Source organism: Asterias amurensis, chromosome 15, assembly GCF_032118995.1.
Source record: "Asterias amurensis chromosome 15, ASM3211899v1".
In the NCBI taxonomy this organism is placed as follows: domain Eukaryota; kingdom Metazoa; phylum Echinodermata; class Asteroidea; order Forcipulatida; family Asteriidae; genus Asterias; species Asterias amurensis.
The window spans coordinates 11,641,756-11,664,213 of record NC_092662.1 but is presented as its reverse complement, the minus strand read 5'-3'; the positions used below and the strand labels follow the sequence as shown (position 1 = coordinate 11,664,213).

The window sequence follows — 22,458 nt, the reverse complement described above, 5'->3', positions numbered from 1 at the left end:
TCCATCTAAATGTATGTTTGTAATGAGGTCCTTAACCCAAACAGGGAGTAAACTTCTCCCTATAAATACAGGACCCCTATTTCAATATGTAAGGTACATTACATGTATATCTTAACAAACAAACTGTAATCTTTGGCTAATAGGTCTCGACTTTTGGCCCTTTTACGAACTCCTGCAGCTCATGTGCCGGGTGGCTTATATGCCGATGTATTATTATTGAAGGAAAACACAGCATGACAAGTTTTTAAGAAGGATCGTTTGTAAAACATTCTAAATGAAAACACTGCTCTTAAAAGGATAAAACACGGGCCTGGCGGGTCACTTGTCTTATCGGCCGCCGCGAACTCCATTTCACAAAGGGAGCATGTTTGTAAAATAGACAATTTACGAACGAAGTGCCCAAATAATTATATTAATTGATATTTATTTCAGTTATGAAATGCGCTAATATAAGAATTAGCTTTATTATAATATAATCCGCATGAAATAACGGTAGTTTAACTAAAAAACAAACATGAAAGGTGGTAGGGTGTTACACCATGGAGGAAGGAAGAGAACCACAGAGTAACAAACTAAAACCCCGACAATGCCACTGTCTGACCAGTGGGAAAAGATAGGAGACCTCCTGCTGGACGGCCGATTAACGAGCGGGATTAGATCTCTTTGAACAGAAGGTGTGGTACCGCCACTCTGCACTGTTGCCTGCGTGTAAAGATAAATCATTGGAGACATGAGATGCGATTGCGATTGATTTTTTCTGGTTCTTTTGGGGTTTTTTCACATGAAAATATGACGGGTAGAAGGTGAGTTGTAATTGACTTCTTCATTTACCGTTTGTGGTGTTTTCATGGAAATATCATAGCATATTTTTACATTTTTTGTGACTTTCCGGTCACTAGCAGTGGTTCAAAATTTGGGTATTAGCACACAAGCGTGGTTGGTATTCAATTGTACTTTTCGTTTTGGTGTACAAAAGCGTACACAAATTTTATCGGGTCTCAAAAAAGTAGGTTTTTTTCTTTATTATATCCATATGACATACATGTACGACGCGCAAACTCACAGACGCCAGGTCGCCCATTGTTTGTATAAGGTATGTGGGTGATTACGAGGTGTCGTTAAACGACTGCGGTACCACAGGTTCGGCTTTTGAAGTCGAACTCCTTCTCTTTCTTCCTCCATGGTTACACCGACCTTAAGAAGTTACACAGGTTACGGTGCTGTAAAGTTTAGTGCTGTAAATTGACTGCATGTATACTGTAATGCATTGCCTAATAACAAATTTCAAGACTTACCCATGGATTCTAATTTAAGGTGAAGCATTTGTTCAGCATCATCAGTTAAGGATTTTTTGCCGTCTAAAGGAATAAGTAGACTACCATAATATTCCTGGTTGCTCACATAAAATGGAATTCCTGTATTTAAGAAATAAATATTATCATTTCCACAAAATCTACAAATAATATTGTTATACCTCGGTAACAAACTGCGAAGTTTGATTGGTCGAGAACCAATCATGTGACGCACAACAAAAACGCATGTTACATGGCTCGACGGGCCGGGTAACATGAAAAGTGACATCACCTTGATCGTTCCCAGCGTTGGTCGATTTCCAGCGCTGTGTACGAAACAACCGCGGGTTCGAGGGAATTGTTTCTTGTTCGTCTGCTTATTAAACAATGAATAGTCCGTCGTAATAATGTTTGAAGATGAAAACAGAACTTCGAGAAGAGGAATAAAAAATGATACAAAGGTATAACGAGGGAAAATGACACCCTCGGCTTCGCCTCGGTGCCATTTCCCCCTCGGGTGTACAAAACGCCATGGATCCCGTCACAGCGTGCAACAATTGTATACTGTTCAATGAAGAAGTACATTTATGTTAGTCCTTCACCAAATTCCTGATAAAATACACCACTTGTTTTAGAAAAGCCCCTTTTCTCACGGTTAAAAATCCTGCTTTAGGATAGGGAGGTTGTGGTTGCTATTAAATTGTACCATTACTCACGTCAGAATAGATAAAATCTACAAAAGTTAACTACAGCCGTACAGTAAAATTAAGAAGTACTTAGATTTATAAGGAAATATGAAAGGATACACAAATTTACAAAACAGATTCTCATGTAGCGATTATTCTATGACTGGGCCACCTTTTACACACTATGCAGAATTAAGTAACTGTCAAACATAATTTTGTATGGTCTTTCAAATTTATAATCAAAACTTGTTTCTGTATGTTGTAACTTAGTTCTAAAAACGTAGTACATGTAGGTATGAAACCTGTGGTAATTCTCAACAGTAAAAAAGTGATGCCATTTATCACTGTTTTGATAAAATTGTATTTCAAAGAAAATTTCCTTGGAAATACTGTCATCCCCTTAAACCACCAATTTTTTTCCAGAACTTGTTTTTCGAATCAACTTCAAGTTCAATGGCATGTTTGTACCATATAAGTGAAAATGCATTGCATTGTTCAGGAGTGTTGGTTCTTAAATATTGAACTTTGAATTTATGTTTCTTGACAATTGAAGATATCATCAATATATCAATGGTTGGCGTCTACTAGTTGTATACAATGTATATCTTTATGTGTGAAGTTTGCAAGTTCTAAAGACCAAACAAAAGAGAAAAGAAGGGGAATGTAAAAAAAAATGTTTAAACATCTGGACATTCTTGGATACATCCATGTGTGTAGTGTACAATAAATACACTGTGTGTACAGGTATTGGGTAGAAGTAATGTTTAAACATCTGGACATTCTTTGATACATCCATGTGTAGTGTACAATATGTACTCTACAGGTATTGGGTAAAAGTAATGTTCAGATTAGCCCTGGCGGCCTTACAATTCCTTATTATATACTACAGTGACGTCCTGGATATCAGGGTCCTATTTCTGGGGCGGAAAATTTTCATAACTCAAATCTTACCTGCAAGAACCGACTTATTTCAACAGATTCACATTCCATGGCAGCATATATTTTTCTGCGGTGGGTTTTGATCGTCATATATTCTTCACAAATCCGTCATTTTCATGAAATAATGCAGCTCCCAACGTTAAGAAATTCAAATTTGTGTTCGCACTCTCACAGTCTGCCGTGTGTACGCAAGACGCACGACGCGCAAATCTTGCATTGCTTTGCGTGTTAACGCTGTGCAGTCAATACACGGTGACCAAGAATTCATGCGTCTTGCGTTGTGCACGCGAACGTGTATACGTGTACGCACGGCAGCAGACAAAACTGTGAGAAAACGTTCAAAACGGGAATTGTTTAACGTTGGGAGCTGCTTTATTTCACAAAAATTACGGATTTGTGAAGAATATATGACGACCAAAACCCACCGCAGAAAAATGTATGCCGCCATGGAATGTGAATCTGTTGAAACTAGTGGCTTGTTGCAGGTAAGATTTGAGTTATGAAGCTTTGAAAATTTTCCGCCCCAGAAACGGGCCTTAATAGTTAGGACTCTGTATCTGTGTACAGAGATAGAGTCCTATATAGGGCTATGTTCAGATGTACGTCTACACAGAGACCAATACATGTACATGTACATGTATGTACCCAGTGACGTTAACTGTAGGATCAAACCAGTGTCATCTCTGTGTAAAAACTTGAGCAGGCTTAAAGCCATTGGACCCTTTCGGTACAGAAAAAAAAAAAAAAAGTTCACAGATTTACAAATAATTTACAGGGTTTACAGAAGGTAATGGTGAAAGACTTCTCTTGAAATATTAGTCCATGAAATGCTTTCCTTTTTGAGAAAACGGTAAAACAATATAAATTCTCGTTAACGAGAATTATGGATTTGTTATAAACACATGTCATGACACGGCGAAACGCGCGAAAACAGGAGTGGGTTATCCCGTTATTTTCTCCCGACTCCGATGTCCGATTGAGCCTAAATTTCCACAGGATTGTTATTTTATATGTAAGTTGTGATACACGAAGTGTGGGACTTGGACAATACTGTTTACCGAAAGTGTATAATGGCTTTAAACCTCTACAACTTAAAAAGAAAATGTTGTTGTAATTGGGGCTACTTTAGTTTATCCGGGACAACTTGAGCCCTTACCTCCTAATGGAAACCAAGGTGACCAGGATTGCCTATTGTTTAGCCTAGTCAACTGCAGCACCTTCCATTAAAGGCACTGGGAGCACCATCAGCTAAGCGTTACTTCCGGCTTGAGGGCAACCTTTTGCCCCTGTCAAGTGTCAGGCCAATGGTGCCCTAACCACTGCTCTTCCCAAATTAACACTCTAGAGTAATGCTAGCAGTCTCAAACACCCTCGAACATTCCCGGACAAATGTCTGGGGTCCAGCAGTCCTGGTTTGATTCAACAACACCACAGTACGTGAATAATTACCCACTAGAGGGGCAAACTTTAGGACCAACTGTTTGAGCAATATGAAGACATTCCTATCACTGGTGCGTACACACATCATGTCATGCATGTCATGGGATCACACTATCAGACATGTCAGACCACTGGGTAAAGAAAAGCATTTTACTCAAGAAAACAAGAGTTACAACCAGGGTTTGAAAGCCACCCTGATCACTTAACCACCAGCAACAAGAGTTACAACCAGGGTTTGAAAGCCACCCTGATGACTTAACCACCAGCAACAAGAGTTACAACCAGGGTTTGAAAGCCACCCTGATCACTTAACCACCAGCAACAAGAGTTACAACCAGGGTTTGAAAGCCACCCTGATCACTTAACCACCAGCAACAAGAGTTACAACCAGGGTTTGAAAGCCACCCTGATGACTTAACCACCAGCAACAAGAGTTACAACCAGGGTTTGAAAGCCACCCTGATCACTTAACCACCAGCAACAAGAGTTACAACCAGGGTTTGAAAGCCACCCTGATCACTTAACCACCAGCAACAAGAGTTACAACCAGGGTTTGAAAGCCACCCTGATCACTTAACCACCAGCAACAAGAGTTACAACCAGGGTTTGAAAGCCACCCTGATCACTTAACCACCAGCAACAAGAGTTACAACCAGGGTTTGAAAGCCACCCTGATCACTTAACCACCAGCAACAAGAGTTACAACCAGGGTTTGAAAGCCACCCTGATCACTTAACCACCAGCACTTGAATTTTTGGCTCTACGTATACCACTCTGCCATGGTCATGGTTCAAATCATCCGTAATTGTTATACCTCTGTGCAAATTGTGAAGTTTGATTGGTTGAGAACCAATCACGTGCCGTGCAACAAATACGCATGTATCATGGCTAATGATGCGTGCTACGCGTAATGCACAGCGCGCCAGGTAACATGAAAAGTGATGTACACCTGTGTACATCACCTTGATCGTTCCCGCCGTTGGTCGATTTCAAGCGCTGTGCGAAACACACGCGGGTTCGATTAACAGGTGAAGAATTGTATCTTGTTTGAACTGTGCATTGCTCCGTCTTAATAATGTTTGAAGATGACAACAGAACTTCGAGAAGAGGAATAACAATGATACCAAGGTATAACAAAACAATTGTTGCACGCTGTGACTGGGGTCCATGGGTTTCAAACACCCTCGGTGGCAAATGGCACCCTCGGCTTCGCGTCGGGTGTTATTTCCCCCTCCGGTGTACAAAATGCCATGGATCCCGTCACAGCGTGCAACAATTGTATAATGTAATGTGTACAGTAAACCCGTGAACTGTTTTCAGTTCTCAATATGGGTTGCACGAATGTCCAATAACATGAATCGGGTCTATCGGGCAATCCAGAAAGTAAAGGCTCATTATTGGAAGTCCGTTCTTGCCAAAGGATGCAAGAAACAGAGTTCCAACTGTCCAAGGGAAAAGGAACCTTTAATAATAATAATAACAATAATAATAATAATAATACAAATCTAAGCATTTATAAAGCACAAACAAAAGGTACTACAACGCTTTACAAGAATAAATACAAGTAATCAAAAACCTTTGTTAATTGTCACCCTTCAATTTCATAAAACCCCCAGTTGTAACATTTTAATTTTCACACATAAGATCATTTCCCCCCCCCCAACTCATTAGTTAATAAAAATAAGGTTAACTTTCAGTTATCCAGGTCAAATCTTGTCACTAACACTAAAACAAAACTTTCATACATCAAACAAAAATGCAGAGCTGAAATAAAAATAGATTTCTCAAGAATTTGCTTTCGAAAAAGTAAACTTTGATTAAGCCAGATTTTTAAACGCAATTTTAAGTCAATGAAGTCATAACCAAGTTCTTTAAAGTTGAACTTACAAAATGTTTTCAATGAACTAACATGGTCAGCCATTTAAGTAAAAAACCCTAACCCGAACTCCACAAAAAAGCACAAATGGCATTGCCAGTAAGTGGCTTGAGGGGAACCTAACAAAATTACATTACACTAAATGGGACACTAACGCAAACTGATACATAAATAACAGTGCGATCAGGCCACTTCAGGCCACTAACTAATTTTTTTTCTTCATTTTAACCATTCGGTTGGCAAGCAGTTTGCGAAGGCTAATTAATAATTTCTTAAAAAAAAATTTTTATAAAAAAACCTTGACAAATTATTGTGAATGGAACACTCAAACATTAACTTATATGGCAGTTTAAGTATTGGGGTAATTTCATTTTCCTTACTGAATGTTATTAGTTACATGTTCATATAAATTCAAAAAATTTGTATTTCTTTCATGAGCGATGAGTGTACATGTACAGAGTATGGTCTTAATGATTGGAAATATGTTATCATTAAGGCATGCTCAATAATTTAAACCTACAAAAATACTTGATAGTGGTAAAAGTAATAGTTTTACTTTTGTTTTTAACAACAAAAGTATACAAATTAAAACCGAAAAAAGGCAAAGCTCTAGCCCCCCCCCCCACCCCTCCCGCACAGAAGTGCGGGTGGGGTTTACAAGCGATCATTACCTGTAAAGCGAATTCCTACATTTGCATGTTTCCATTCTTTGGGTTATACCTTTTCATATGAACCTACAAACATGTAAGAAGCAATGTTTGACTTTTAAAAGTTTCAAGTCAGTACATTATTGCAATATGGAGTTATGACCATTTAAAGTGTTGTTCATAGCCTTGCTCAAGGCAGTCGAATTATTCACTCCGAAAAAAGACCGCCGCTGTATAAAAACCCACCCGTATTCACTGTGCGTAAAACCCACCCGTATTCACTGTGCGTAACATCGCACAACACGATGCCCCCGTACACTATTCGCATGCGGAGGCCGTCAGGCCGACAGCCTTGTAGGATCTGTGTTGAAGCCACTGACCTCATTACTATAATAACGAAGAGTTCCCACGGTCAGCTCATTACCATAATGCCCCCGAAAGATGAGACATGTCTACATCATCACACACCACCACCACGGACGCTCAGCGAGCATGATAGGCGTGTGTGATTGGACGTCAAAATGAATAATTCATTTGCCTCACATCCTGTGTTGTCTGATAGGTCTGACGAACGATATACATATTCATGAGCTGCATACTAGCATATCCTAGAGCCCCCCCAATTTCGTCCACTATTGGAATTTTTTCAATACAACACATTAAAACGGGAAGATACAGACCTGACAAGGCTGTCGGCCTGATGGCCTCCACATGCGGTTAGTGGTGTACGAGTGCGATGACTTGTGTGAACAGTATTCGTGCGATGTGACAGTGTGTATACGGGTGGGTCATTCGGTGTGATCGCACACACTATGCACAGGGTATACGGGTGGGTTTACAGCGGCGTCTTTTCAGAGCGAATAATGCGACTGCCTTGAGCAAGGCTATGTTGTTTAGTGTGTTTCATTGTTTAGCTCAATCAACTGAAACCTGTGATTAATTCTTTGAGTTATCTCTTTTCATATGAATCTACATGTAAGAAGCAATGTTTGACTTAAGTTTAAAGTCAGTACATCATTGCAATCAGGATCATTTATATTTTTCAAAAACTTATACAATTTGTTTTATTCCAAAAAACTTTTAATATTTGTTTTATTCCAAAAACTTTATTTTGAAAACATTATTTGAAAACATAGGTGAAAATTACTGAAAATGACCTGTACATAACAATCTCAATTTGGTTTGTATAGTTTATCAAAACAACTCAACTCCAAGACTTTAATTTATACCAAAAACTTTAAACAGCTACCTGAGCGGAATGTTTTCAACGGAAATGATATTTTAACTTGTTTATAATGCACTTGTTCACCATTTTAATGTAATTTTGATATGTGTACACTTCTGAATTTTTTCGTAATTATTGATTAAAAAATCAGGCCCAAACCTAAAGGTTTTGAAAAACTAAAAACACTTCTGCCGTTGACGGCGCGAGTCAAAGGACAATGCCGCTGACGTCATGTCTGGGAGTTTGCTTTGCTTTGTTATACCTCCACGCTGCCACAAAGCGGCTTTAGAAATTGGAGCTCCCAACTATGATGTTTTGAGAGTGATTACATAACAGGGCTTGCAAATCTCTCAGAAAAGTGCTGGATAAGGGCATTCAAAACGATTGATTTTTACACAATTGAAATCTATTTATAATAATATGACTCGATTTCCTTATTCATTGAAAACATGTTAAGTGAAATTCAGCAAAGTTCACGACATGACAATTTCGTTCAAGCAGGTCTTCCATTTCCAAAAACTTTGACGCGGACGGCCGGACAGGCGGAGGGACGGACAGACGAACGGACAAAGAACGGACAGACGAACGGAAATTGGTACTACATAGGCTCGCACTGCTCTGCAGCTCGCCAAAAAGCACCCACTCGTACATGCGTTGTTTGATTGTGAAATGACTTTCGACCTTTAAACCTTACGTCATTTTTTTCTTATGTGGACCATGTGCTATTTTTAGCATGTTGTTATCCTGAGATCGCGCTCTATCTACGATTTATAACTCAAAGTATACCATGTCAAACTGCACGGGCACGTGTGGGCGGTATGCATGGTAATACGCAGGGCGCCTCCGGGCGGTATGCAGGCTAAAGGGTTAAACCACCCAGCCATGACCGACAACGACTGGTTGAGCAGCAACCCCCAAAGGGCCCCGGTTGTCCTGAGGGGGTAAAATTCCCTTCAGTTGTGATAGCGGGGTTCTCAATAAAAATTTCATTTTCTACATAATATGTACATGTATCAAAATATACTCAAAACTACTTTACATAAAACAGTTTACACTCAAAATAATCTTCTATTTTTAGTTTATTAAAACTCTCTTGCGAAAACAGGAAAGTAAATGTGTAACAGGAGAGTTTCAATAAAACACGTCTTTACCGCTACCACCGCTAAGAAAGGAGAATGTTCACAGGGCATGCATGAAAGGCCCTTTAAGGGGTGGCCTCCGGAGGGTGCTATTGGCAAACTCTTAGCGACCGTAACTGCTGGTCTAGGAAATATGCAAATTAGCTCTACAGGTAATGTATGGGCAAAGTAGAACCTGTAAATACTAAACAAAAACAAACAAATTTAAGTACCTGCTTTTCTGGCAGAGAAGGCAAATGTCAACATATCATCTACATCACCACTATATTCTGGAGGAGCACTGTACATTAACTGTGTCGATTTCTTATCTCTCAGATTAATAAGATATGTGGAATGTACCATGGGTACTTGGAAGATGCCTGTAACATTTCTCTTTAATATGTGTACATACTGCTCAGTCCTTTTGTAGTAACCCTATAAACAATGTAGAGAAAGCTATAGCTCATTAACATGCATACATGTACCTGCACAGTATATTAAAGGGTCTGTGTACTTTTTGTAGGACACAAAACACAATGTCCACAGATTTACATCAAACTCACACAGTTTGAAAATAATGATGCTAGAAAGCTTCACTAAAACTTTTACTTGCTGAGATGCTGAAGTTTTCCATTAGAAATGAGTAAAGCAAGTCACGAAAAAAGAAAGAAAAAATTGCATGTAAAACATATTTTCGCGACATTGTTTTACACATTTTTCTTAAAAACTACAGCACCACAGCAAGTGATATCTTTTTAAAGGTAAGCTTTCTACTATCATTATCTTAAAACATATAAGTTTAATGTAAATCTGTGGACATGATGTTTTGTGTTACAAAAAGTACCCAAATCCTTTAAGAATACAAATATTATTAAACTGAGCATGTTTAATAATTAAAAAAAAAAAACAGTTACATTTAATACCACAGATGTTCCAATGTTTTCCTTTCAGCTTGAATGTCTTTGAAGAACCAGGATTTGTTGTTTCTCTATAAAATACTTTATCCACACTTGGTATCATGTATGCCTTGTAAATACCAGCACCTCGTCCATGAGACTTACATGTACCTTTATTGAGAATTAATAAAATACAACAGTGGCAGCCTCTGGATACCACACTGCCCTCATCTCACAAGGATAAAGGTCTGGTATCAGAGGTTACACAATAACATCAGAACCAAGGCAGAATTTAGCATTATTTCTGAACACCATGTGTACTTTTTGTCACAGAGAAAATAGTGTTCCAATGGAACGAAATTCCATTTTGTTTTCTCTTACTTTTTAATGTTTAAACATACATGTATATCCCTAAGAATTGAGCTACATGTGTAGCATATCTGTGATGCTGGTTTTAATGTTGGTATGTTTACTGAATCGGCCACATCCAACTACATGTAGCAAAGGTCCATTGCCAAACCGTTTTACAAACTTAAAAATAATCTCCCTTTAGGATTTTACCGCTGTACCTCTCATTTATTATGAAAAATATTTGTGGGTTCACCCGCACAGCGAACTACGGTAAAAGAAGGGATTTGACCCATCCAGTAGCATTTATATAGCAACCTGCCGGCTCGCTTGACAAACATACACACAATTATCCCCATTTAAATGCTGGTCTGGAGAACCAACAAACAAGACTTTATAATCCAGTTCCACTTTTGCTATCTTTTTGTCTATTTCCATAACATTCAACTTCACGTTGCGCAAATGTAACAACACCGAGTGCCATTTTGATTGCAGCAAACTCAGGAAGTGTAATCTGTAACACACAGTGCAGAAAGACTTGACGACAGTTAGTAAAGGCGTTTCTATATGTGTGTTCAATTAAAGTGTTAAGGTGCAACACATCGCGTGCATCACACACACAAGACATTGTAGGACTGTTCTGCAGAGTCTTTGGAATGTAGTGAGAACTTGGCTCATCAATCTTTGTTCATGTACAGTACATGTACTTCTTGAAAAATACAGGAAATAAGAATCCATCGCGATAAACCTCAAACATCTTTTTGAAGGTACATGTAAGTACATTACATTCTCCAACATATACAAAGAATACAATGAGGATGGAGAACATTTACTTCTCAGCATCCGACATCAATACAAAAATGGCATGTTCAACAACGCCTTTTCTCAATAAATTCTTTGCCATAAACAGTTAGTTTATCGGGTGACAAACACTTTTCCAACGTTTGAACTTACATGTATACATGTACCACATAGACCTACTGTACCCCCCCCCCATTTTTTAAAATTCATATTGAACTCTGGGACCACATATTTTGAAAGTTCTGAAATCCTGAAAAAAAAACTTGAAGATTCTTACATGTCTGTTAAAGGAACACGTTGCCTTGGATCGGTCGAGTTGGTCTTTGACAAGCATTTGTAACCGTTTGTAATGAAACGCATATGGGTGGAAAGATGATGTAAAAGTAGAATACAATGATCCACACAAACATGCCTCGAAATTGCCAGGTTTTCCTTTTACCTCGTCGACTAACACGGTCGGCCATTTATGGGGGTCAACTTTTTGACTCCCATAAATGGCCGACCGTGTTAGTTCGCAAAGTAAAAGGAAAACCACGCAATTTCGAGGCTATGTTGTGTGGATCATTGTATTCTACTTTTAAAACATCTTTCCACCCATATTTATTTAATAACAAACGGTTACAAATGCTTTTCAAAGACCAACTCGACCGATCCAAGGCAACGTGTTCCTTTAACCATGGTCCTGGGATATTCCTCTCTATCTAGTTATTTTTGGGGGCGACAGATTATTCATCGTGTGTTTCATTTCTGTACAGCGCATCATGATTTCCTTCAGCTTATCAAAATGGATAGGGGCTTAACAACTTGTCTCCACCCACACGGCCCTTTTCACACAGGAGCCGAAGACCAACGTCCCTTGTTGTGGGCGCCAGTTTTCTGTCCCAACATTCACACGATCACACACATTGCGTTCCCGACAACCCTTGTTTATGTGAGATAACACTGTTCGATGCAGTTCGCTGGAGCACCGTCAGTGTCCTGTTTAGTGTAATGTTTAGCGTTAGGTTACCATCGATCGCTTTCTTAGCGCACCATTGTGCTTTTTAGGCGACTTCTCAGCGTCCCGACTCAGAAGATGAATGTATCCCAAAGCATTTTTTTGGAAATTGCAAGCAGAAAAGCCAAGTTGAAGGCTTTCTTGATCGAAAGGTTCTTGGTCATAGCATAACATTTTTGAGGAAAGCAATATAAACTAATGTTCAATTTGTGCGGCCAACACCATTTTGTTGGATACCTGGAACAAACAAACAACCTTTCTCCACAGGTAATGACACTGCTTACAAGTTTGAGCATAAAGAAGGGAAACTCCATGGTTTATGCATGCGTAATCGTTGTGCGATCACCAGGGACCTTGGTACGTAATCGTGCTGTGTGTAATTTCACACGAGTGATCTCGTCGATTCTAAACAGGGTTGCGATTTTTTAAGGAGGTCTTGATTTCGCGTTTTCGGTATTTTTTAACAGGAATGCAAATTCATTCCCAACGACCATGGTTTAGAAAGCTTGTGTAAAACAGGCTAAACAGAACATTTGGCAGTAGAAATAATGCTGAAATTCTGCTTTAGTGCTGTGGCTATTGCATAATCTCCAATTCAAGGCCTTGGTCCTTTTGTTGTGAGAAGAATTTACACACTGTACATGTACATAGACATAATAATAACAAATTCTTAGTGCATTTCACAATAGCCGTATCAATGCGCTTTACATTAGTGCCCTGGGCCCAATTTCATAGAGCTGCTAAGCACGAAAATTTGCTTAGCATGAAATTTCTTCCTTAATAAAAACAGGATTAACAACCAATTTTAGTATTGTTGCATATTGCTTGTTACTGGTATTCAGATGTTGTTTGCTTATCCTGAAAATCACGTGGAAATTGGGTTGGTAATCCTGTTTTTGTCAAGGCTAAAAATTTCATGCTTAGCAAATTTTTGTGCTTAACAGCTCTATGAAATTGGGCCCTGGTCATAGGGCCAATAACATCCCTTTTTAATGTTTCTCAGCTCCCTGGGGAGTATACATCCCTGAGCTGCCTATAAGGCGCTTGTGGCTTTTTTCATACACAATATCAACCTCTACCCTCGCAGGTACCCATTTACCCCTGGGTGAAGAGAAGCAATTATAGTAAAGTATCTTGCTCAAGGACATGACCGGGTTCGAACCCACACTCCGGTGTCAGCACTAGAACTTGAATTTGATGCTCTTAACCACTCAGCCATGACACTCTACATAGCATCCAGAGGCTCCACCATTGTACACACATTGCATTTTGGTTCAAAGTCCAAGCGTACAGTGTACCCCGATACCAGCCATGTGTCTCACAGCCGAGTTACATGTTGGTGTTCCGATTCACGATGCGACAATTATATTTTTTTGATAGAGATATACAACAAAACCTGGTGCTTCAGTTATGTTTTCTTTGATTCTGGCAATTTCCCTCCCCCATTTTTATGTGGGAAGGGTCTACGAGTGATACTTGGCCAAATAGCACTACTATTGCAAAGGGGTTGAAACCAACACTTCTTTTCAGAGCCACCCCAACTCATTTAGAGATAGTCATTACAGCGTGTTAACGCAAACCTTCCCGTATTGTATTTCCACCATGCAACGTTTCAAATACTACTCGTTGAATATTTAATACCCAAAACGCAACTTCGCTTAAAGTATAAAAACTATAAAGGCCACCCTATTGGACCCATCCATCGTGCTATGCAGCGGGTCTGCTATCCTGCTTCCTTTTTTTTTTTCCTCGGTCCAAGGAATAGTGGATGCTGGCCCGTAGGGGGCCACTGTTAAATAGTCCAGTGTGGTTGTCCCTCAGGTATTTAGCATGTGCCACATACCACTTAAAGGCAGTGGACACTATTGGTAATTACTCAAAATAATTATTATCATAAAACCTTTCTTGGTGATGAGTAATGGGGAGAGGTTGATGGTACCCGTATAAAACATTGTGAGAAACAGCTCCCTCTGAAGTGCCATAGTTTTCGAGAAAAAAGTCATTTTCCACGGGGGAGTGGGGGGATCGTGAGGGATTCAAAAGCTTCCTTGTGAGAATGTATTTTTAAACGTAAGCATAGCTGCAAATCTTGAAACGTAAGCCTAGCTTGACTAGGGATTGAAAGCGTAATTTTTGATTATAGCGTAACAACCTAAACGATGTATATGGATTGTATACAGCGTAGCTGAGTAGCTGCGTAGCTTGGAACATAACCATATCTTTTGGAACGTAACCATATCTTTTGGAACGTAAGCATATCTTGGAACATAAGCGTAGCTGGGTATCTTGGAACGTAAACGTAGCTGCGTATGGAACGTAAACGTAACTTAACTCAGGATTGAAAGCGTACCTTTTGTTGTTATAGTGTAACTTGAAGAAACATAAGAGTATCTTGTAATGTAAGCATAGCTGAGAAGCTGTGTCGCTTCGTAACCTTATCTTTTGGAATGTATAAGCATATCTTGGAACGTTAGCGTAGCTGGGTATCTTGGAACGTAAACGTAGCTGCGTATGGAACGTAAGCGTAACTTCACTTAGGATTGAAAGCTTACCTTTTGTAATTACATTATAGCGTAACTTGAGAAGGAACAAAAGCAAAAACTTGGAAGGTAAGCGTAGCTGGATATCTTGGAACGTAAGCGTAGCTGCATATGGAACGTAAGCGTAGCTCCACTCGGGCTTGAAAACGTACCTTTTGATATGATAGTGTAACTTGATGGAACGTAAGCGTAGCTGAGTAGCTGCGTAGCTTAGAACACAACCAAATAATACCTCAACAATCTCAAAAATAACACTTCATTCATTTTGAGAGAATTTTTTTTCAACCTTTTATTGGAACGTAATTATTATTCACCTGTTCTTTTTTCGATCGGAGGCTCCGTTTTTTTTATCCTTTTTTTCTTCTTCATAAAACATTTTTAAAACTACTCACACAATAACACTGTCAATAATAAAATGGGGTATTTCTACGTTTTGACATCATCAATCTTTTTTTATTGTTATCTGAAAACTCCTAGCAAAAAAAAATTAGGAGCCATGAAACAAAACAGAGCATATTTGGAACATTGCGATCATAAGAAATAACGAATTCGACACAAGGTGTACCGATTGACAAACCCATGATGACAACATGTACTCCCAACCCCTCCCAAGCTCACGGCGAGACCCGCAAGCTGGGAGTTCATAGCGCCCGGGATTACACCTCCAGCCCCCCACGAGACACGGCATGTGCGGTACGTGATATGCCCCGAGGCTTACGTTCCAATTGCTCCACGCCGTGGGCCATATAACAAGCTTCCGTTACACGAACTCTTTGAATGCGAATCTTATGTTAGATTTTTCACCATTATTTACATTTTGTAGCGGTAATTTGAATACATGATCTTTTTCGTCAATTACTCGTTAATAGTTTTGTACAAAAAAAGATTTAAGTTTGGTTCGATAAGTTACTTTTTGACGGCTGGAAGTAAAACTAGCCCGGAAGGTCACGTGATTGTTTGTACCACTGTTTGGTTAGAACAATCACGCGACCTTCATTTTTGTTTTAAAATGCTCAAAAACGGCCAAATTTGATGATTTTTTTTAGGGACTGTTCTTCTTCATTCCTGGAAGACCGTTGAATTCATTTCTTAGTCTATTTTGTAGCCCAAATAGCCCAATTCTGCTGGTGTGTCCCTTTAACATAATTACACAACTGTTTTTTTTTTTCTTACTTTGCACAGAAAACATCAGTGTAGCTATAAAATTCCAATTCACCGCTGTTCAGAATAAACAAATCCTCACATGTGTCAAAACAAGCATACATGTAGTCTGGTTGCAAACCAGTTGACTGCACAGCACGTAATATGCTACATGTATGTAGAGAAGAGAACCAGACCATGCAGATGTCTGATATGTGCACCGCGGACGGTTCCATGTTCCTCTATGGTTACGGACGTCACACGCTTTTGGGATCGGATAGAAGAAAATTCTTAGGCTTTTAGATGGCTATCGCATTGGCCTTCTTCCAACAGATGGGAATAGTTGACCTTTAAAAGCAGTTCGGACAAGAAAGATCTGAGCCAGAGTGTACCGATGGGTCCAAGATTCTTTTAAATCAAAACAACTCTAATTTAAAATAAATTTGTAAAATAACGAGATAATAATCGCTTGTATATAGCAATGTAGCAAATATAGCAAATCTAGGGAGACTCAGGTTGGGAGCGTGTTCAGAACACTTCCTAAAAAGAGGAAGCAGCATGGCGAAGCTGCAGCATAGCATGATGGGTGGGCCCAATAGGGCACCCTCTATGGTTTTCGGCTAAAAAATATGCAAGAGTAGTGCTATTTGGATAAGTGAATAAAAAAGACTTGAGGAACAATAATATCCTGATATCTGGGGAATCAAACAAAAATGTAAGATCACCACATGACCTGGTTAACAACATAAATTAGTTTTTGAAGGATTGAAATTGACTTCCTTGACAAGACCACCTGGGATAATTCAATTAAGTTAAACATAATTTCCATAAAAGGGCTAGATTACGTTCCCCATTCATCAGGAAATATTTAACACGCCATTAGATGAAAGCACTTTGTGACCCAGTATTAGTCCAAATGTAAAATCTACATTCAAAGTATAATTACCTTTTGATTCATGCCTCCCCAAAAGTTGGAGTACATTTTTGTTGATTCCAGCATTGGAGCTATTACTGTTTTCTGATGAGCCATTAATTGCATTAAAACATCTGGGTTTTCAAGAAAGTTATCTACATCAACAGCCTGTATTTAATGCAAAAAGATAATTAAAAATTATTATCCTTAACATCCCAAACGAAACCATGTGATAATGGATTTAACCGTAATAATGTTGATGATGTAAAGCATGTATGGTACTTTCTCAACATTGTATTTTGGCCAACTAATTGTTTCACTAAGTACATTGTACATGTAGTTTTCTCAAAAACTTACAGCATTTGAAGCAAACCTTTCTCAAGGTAAGTTTCCACCTGGACCTTCTTTTAGGGCCATCCTTCCCCAAGCGTTTTTTAACTACCAGGAACTGGCATAATTCCTTTGTGTATGACTGTCACAATTAGCTTTTGCCCAGGGTTCTCCACACGCGGTTTTGTCCGGGCTCTGCGCCCATTCAAAATTCTCAAAATACCAAATGCGCCCTGTTCAAAAATGTAGAGCCTGGACAAAATCGCCGAGCGCCCGGGCAAAAAACTTTGAGAAAAAAAAATGCAACAACTCAAACCATCATTTCAATGCGCTGGAGTAGATCGATCTTTTTGTATAGTGTGGAGCGACTGCATGGTACCCAAAAGAACCTGGCAATTTCTTAATGACCCTTCACGTTAATTTTTCTCTGTGTCGCAAGGCATCCTGACTACATTGTTAGCCAATAAACAGAACCTTGCATCCGAGACTCAACAATTGAGTCGACCCCATGCTATCATGACAGATATTATAATTGGATTTGTACATTGTCCATCAGGGGCCCGAGTTTGACAATTCTTTGAATGCTGAAACGAACAGGGTGGATTCAAAGATCGAAAAATACCCGCACGCAAATCTGAAACTCGCATTCCAAGTAGAATCTATCGTGCGATCTTGCACAAAAAAATTTGATCAGTGGTTTGGTTCTTGCTGAAATGATTTCCACAAAGATGTTTGCAGAATCAGTCAATCTTGCAGGAATATTAGGGAGGTTTATCTGCACATTATGCGAGCAAAAACATGAACGTGAACGTCAGAAAACTGTGTCGTTTCTAGCAACGTCACCACTTTGGGCTTACACATGTATATTCATGTTCACGTATGTACACCAAAGATTAAAAAGTGAGGATTTTTTTCTTTAATTGTAGTCAGCAGTACATGTAAGCAATTTTGTTATAAATGCAACAATATATCAGAGCAGACAAAGACATTTGTTTTACAAAAAATCGACAGCCCTTTTATGACGGGAAGTAAAGGTCATACGATTTTGGGAAGCTTTTAAAATATTGTCCCAATCTTAATCTATCTGATATCCAACTTTTAACATCTTAGCTTTCACATTCAATGAGTTACAGCAAAAAGCAAATGGTAAATTTTCAACTTTAAAAACCTTGTTATTCGACACCTGGTAACGTCAGCATGACGTTATGAAAACTATCCGTCTTCATATTGAGGTTTATTTGTCTGATGAGTTTCAAGGTTCAATTCGTTTTCAATCTTGAGTTATGCTGTAGTGAAGAGTTCTAGGGAAGAAGTAGATGGAGAACACAAACCTAGTGAACTACATGGTAAAAAAACAAAACATGAAATACTTACAAATAAGTAATCCGCCCACTGTCTTCTGGCTTCTTGTAAAGCCGTTTGTCTCAACTGGATTAAATGAAGGAATCGTTCCTCAGGCCAATCAATTGGGCCACTTTCCCAGTCATATGCTTGCGGCTCTTCATTTACTTCAATATGAACATTGTGATAAAGGGATTTGGTTTTGTTCACCCAATCCAAAAGCACATTAGATGTGTTGTCTATGTTGTGATCACTAGAGATCCTGAAATCAAAAGCCATAAAATTGAAGTCAAGTGGTGAATGATTCCAAACATTACAAATATGTGCCAGCACTTCACACATACAGGCTAATAAGGGAATAAAAGGGTAGCGACAAGTTCTTTAACGGCCGTTTAAAACAGGCAGGGTCGTTGCCGGCAATGACCCTTCAAGGTTTTAAACGGCCGTTTAAGAATGAGTCGCGATCAAGTAAGAAACTGTGTAAAACTTATCCGTTTCCGACGTGCTTGAGCTCTGTACGTCCGTGTATTGCACTGTTATGACTGAGACGCTTATTTCCGACAGTTTCCGGATTCATTCGTGCGCGTAAAGTCTTGGTGTAAGACGTTCTCGTTTTCCTTTCACAAACAGCGTGACCAACTCACCGACAGAGGCCGCATTGCCCGTAACAAGAAATGTCTTGCACTAAGATTAACCGGTTATAAACAGAGTCCAGCTGGTCATTATCAACCGTTTAAACACCCCCATGTGACGCGCTCTCCACCAATAGGAATAGCGAAACTGTCCGAGGTATTTATGAATGTACATTAACACCCGATTATGTTATCATGTCGTCACTGCAGTAGTTGCATCTAGTCGTAATAACTACATGTACAATGTATAATGAGAAATTAAAGGAACAAGTTGCCTTGGATCGGTCGAGTTGGTCTTTGAAAAGCATTTGTAACCGTTTGTTATAAAATGCATATGATTAGAAAGATGTTTTAAAAGTAGAATACAATGATCCGTACAAGTATCACTCGGAATTGCGTGGTTTTCCTTTTACCTCGTCAACTACCACGGTCAGCCATTTATGGGAGTCAAATTTTTCACTCCCATAAATGGCCGACCATCAAATCATTTTTTTTTCCTCAAAAACAAAGGTTATTGAATACTTTTAAAATACTATCCAAAATCATCAAGTGGGCAATTCCACGCAAGTGCGACACGAGGGTCAAAATTTCAAAATGCTTTTTGCTCAAACATCTTTTGCAAAATTGATAAGAGTATATTTTGAAGTTTCTAGAAATGAAAAAAAAAAATGATCCAGACCAAATATTTTGAAAGTTACAGCACTCTGAAGTTGACGCTACGTTAAATGGCACCAATCATAGGTAAGAACACAACATTTATTTCTTTTTGTAGTTTTCATTAATCTAAAGGCACTCATTTTATTTTGTTGGGTAAAAATAACAACTCTCAGTGCCTATCTTTAGGAAAACAACTTTAAAGTCACCTGGAAATAGAATTTTTTTTCTTTCAAACATAAGAGTATATGCTTACGAACAATAAAACAATTTTTTTAGTAATTGTTTGTCTCGATTTATATGTTTAAAAAATATATAAAGTTATTTTGGGGGCTGACTCCGCCTACCCCTTTTGTGACGTCAATCGAGGCAGACTTTGCCTGCAATGCGTACAGTAAACACACGTGCAAAGTAAATGTACGTCCAAGTCGTGAGTTGGTACATTTCAAAAAGTGTTTTTCTGCATTCAGCAGCAATACACCTGGTCGGCATTGCCGGAAAAACAACAATTTTTTTTTTTAAACGTACAAACTCACGACTTGGTCCGTACATGTACTTTGCAATTGTGTTTACTCTACGCATTACAGGCGAAGTCTGCCTCGATTTACGTCACGAACAGCTCTCTCGGGTCGGGGTCTACTCTTAAATTTGTAAATAACATAAGAACTGATTTTTTAAAACCTTAGTTAACTGTTTATTCACATTCCACTCATCAAAACACATACATTAGTGACAAAAGCTTTATTTTGAAAAAATACCACTTCCAGGTGACTTTAATTAACATGAAACTAATGTTAGATACATAGTACATGTATGTGCCGTCAAATGAACGCTTTTTGTCATAAAAGTATACATGGTAGCAATTAAAATCTGCCCTTCATTATTTTCTTAGTAGGGGGTAAGGGTAGAGCAACAATGTTATCAAACAGGTAAATAATTGTTGTTTAAATTTTTTTATTAATTAAACAAAAGTGTAATGTCAGTCACGTTTAATGTCAGTCACGACAATGTAATGTCAGTCACGTTATTACACAAGCTAATAAAACAAAAATTGAAAATTGGATGGACCATTAAGTTGTCTTTTACTCACAATGCAATTAAAATGAAGCTATATAATCCTGAAACAATGTTCTTGGATCTGTTTATTTGTATTTTTAGTCCAATTCATCCATATTTTACAGGTAAGTGAAAAACGAATTTGTAAGGTGAACTGTACTCCAATCCATACATGCATAAGGCGAAGTAAAAGTAATACAATTGTTTTCTTTTTAAATAGGGTCAACATTATTACAAGAGTCTCACACTACACAAGTTTTACAAGAGAGTAAGGAGGATACTAAAAGACAGCAGCAGAGATGGGCTGCCGAGTGCATGAAAACAAAGGAAGCATAGGTCAACAAAAGGACAAAAAGAGGAGTTCAAGCTGTTTAAGACTGATTAGAAGAAATGTAAACCGAAATAGAGAGTATCCAGATGTCATAATCTTAAGATGCAGAGAGCAGCTCAATCAGCTGATCCATCTCCTTCAAAGTTGAGGATACTACAACAGCTCCTACACACACTAGATCGACTTGATGGATACGAAGTGCTGTTTCGATGGAAAGGACAAGACTGTTTTGTGGAATGTGGAATATTGTACTTGATTGTGTGCAAAGTAAATGCAAACTGGTCTGCTACTCCACCAAGGTGGAGATTACAAAGTGGTGTTGGTTGGTTGGTTCAACCTTAAATTATGTCAAGATTTAACAACACAGGTCTCAAAATACCCACTCCACCCACAGCAATTGCCACAGTACCCTGTGCTTTGCATTGGTGCCCTTCTGTAAAGTTTCAGTACAAATTTACAATTTCGTTGCAGAGTGCCCTTTACATGAGGAACATTGCAGTGCCCCTTCAAGAGCCATGTTCAAGGCCTGGTAACAATGTAGCCAATACCTTGGAACCTGAACACCATCTGACAATGTTAGTGTTCAATTTTTTTGTGCTTTTATATGGTATCTATTTTGATCTAAGTACATTTTATAGATTGGCTCGTTAACTACACAATATTTTCTTAGCAATAGTTAAAGTACCGTAGATTAAGGCATTGCAAGTTGAACAAATAAAATAAATAGAATCTTACAGAATATTGCTTACTGGCTAGGATGTAAGAGTCCATGTAAATGTTTTGATTACAATATAGTAGCAGTGTGTTTTTAGCAGACTTATTAAATATATCCCAATGCTTGAAAATTCTGAAATAGCTGAAATAGCAGTTTTACACTTTTCAGTCTTTTCTTCTCTCAGTTTTTCATGCATGTGAAAAGCTACATTTACACAATTGTTATTATACTGATAGAGTTTATTTCACTAAAAAAGGGAGCACCTATCTCTTCCTTCATGTGTCATTTTTTTTCAATAAAAACTTCATCCCAATTCCCAAATTCCAAATAGCAGCTTATGAATACATGTTATCACAATTAATGCATGTTCAACCTTTAAACATCTACAAAAATATAGTTATTCCCTTAATATAGAATTAAACAGTTCATTGATACTCACTTGTGGACAGAATTTTTAATTTTGTTTTGCTAAATTGTTGTTACTGTTATTCCAGCAGATGTTATGAACGCGTAATGTCAGTCACGGTAATGTCAGTCACAG

At 38.5% G+C, this 22,458-nt stretch overlaps 1 protein-coding gene across 1 annotated transcript in view; it reads right to left on the bottom strand.

The window, feature by feature from the left end:
• Positions 1 to 22,458, bottom strand: part of LOC139947943 (procollagen galactosyltransferase 1-like) — a 56,903-nt gene that overhangs the window by 16,371 nt on the left and 18,074 nt on the right. Inside the window, exons 2-5 of the mRNA XM_071945819.1 lie at positions 18,563 to 18,791; positions 16,892 to 17,026; positions 9,457 to 9,658; positions 1,296 to 1,415 (exon numbers count right to left, since the gene is read on the bottom strand). Coding sequence (XP_071801920.1) covers positions 1,296 to 1,415; positions 9,457 to 9,658; positions 16,892 to 17,026; positions 18,563 to 18,791 — 686 coding nt within the window. The remainder of the gene's footprint in view (positions 1 to 1,295; positions 1,416 to 9,456; positions 9,659 to 16,891; positions 17,027 to 18,562; positions 18,792 to 22,458) is intronic.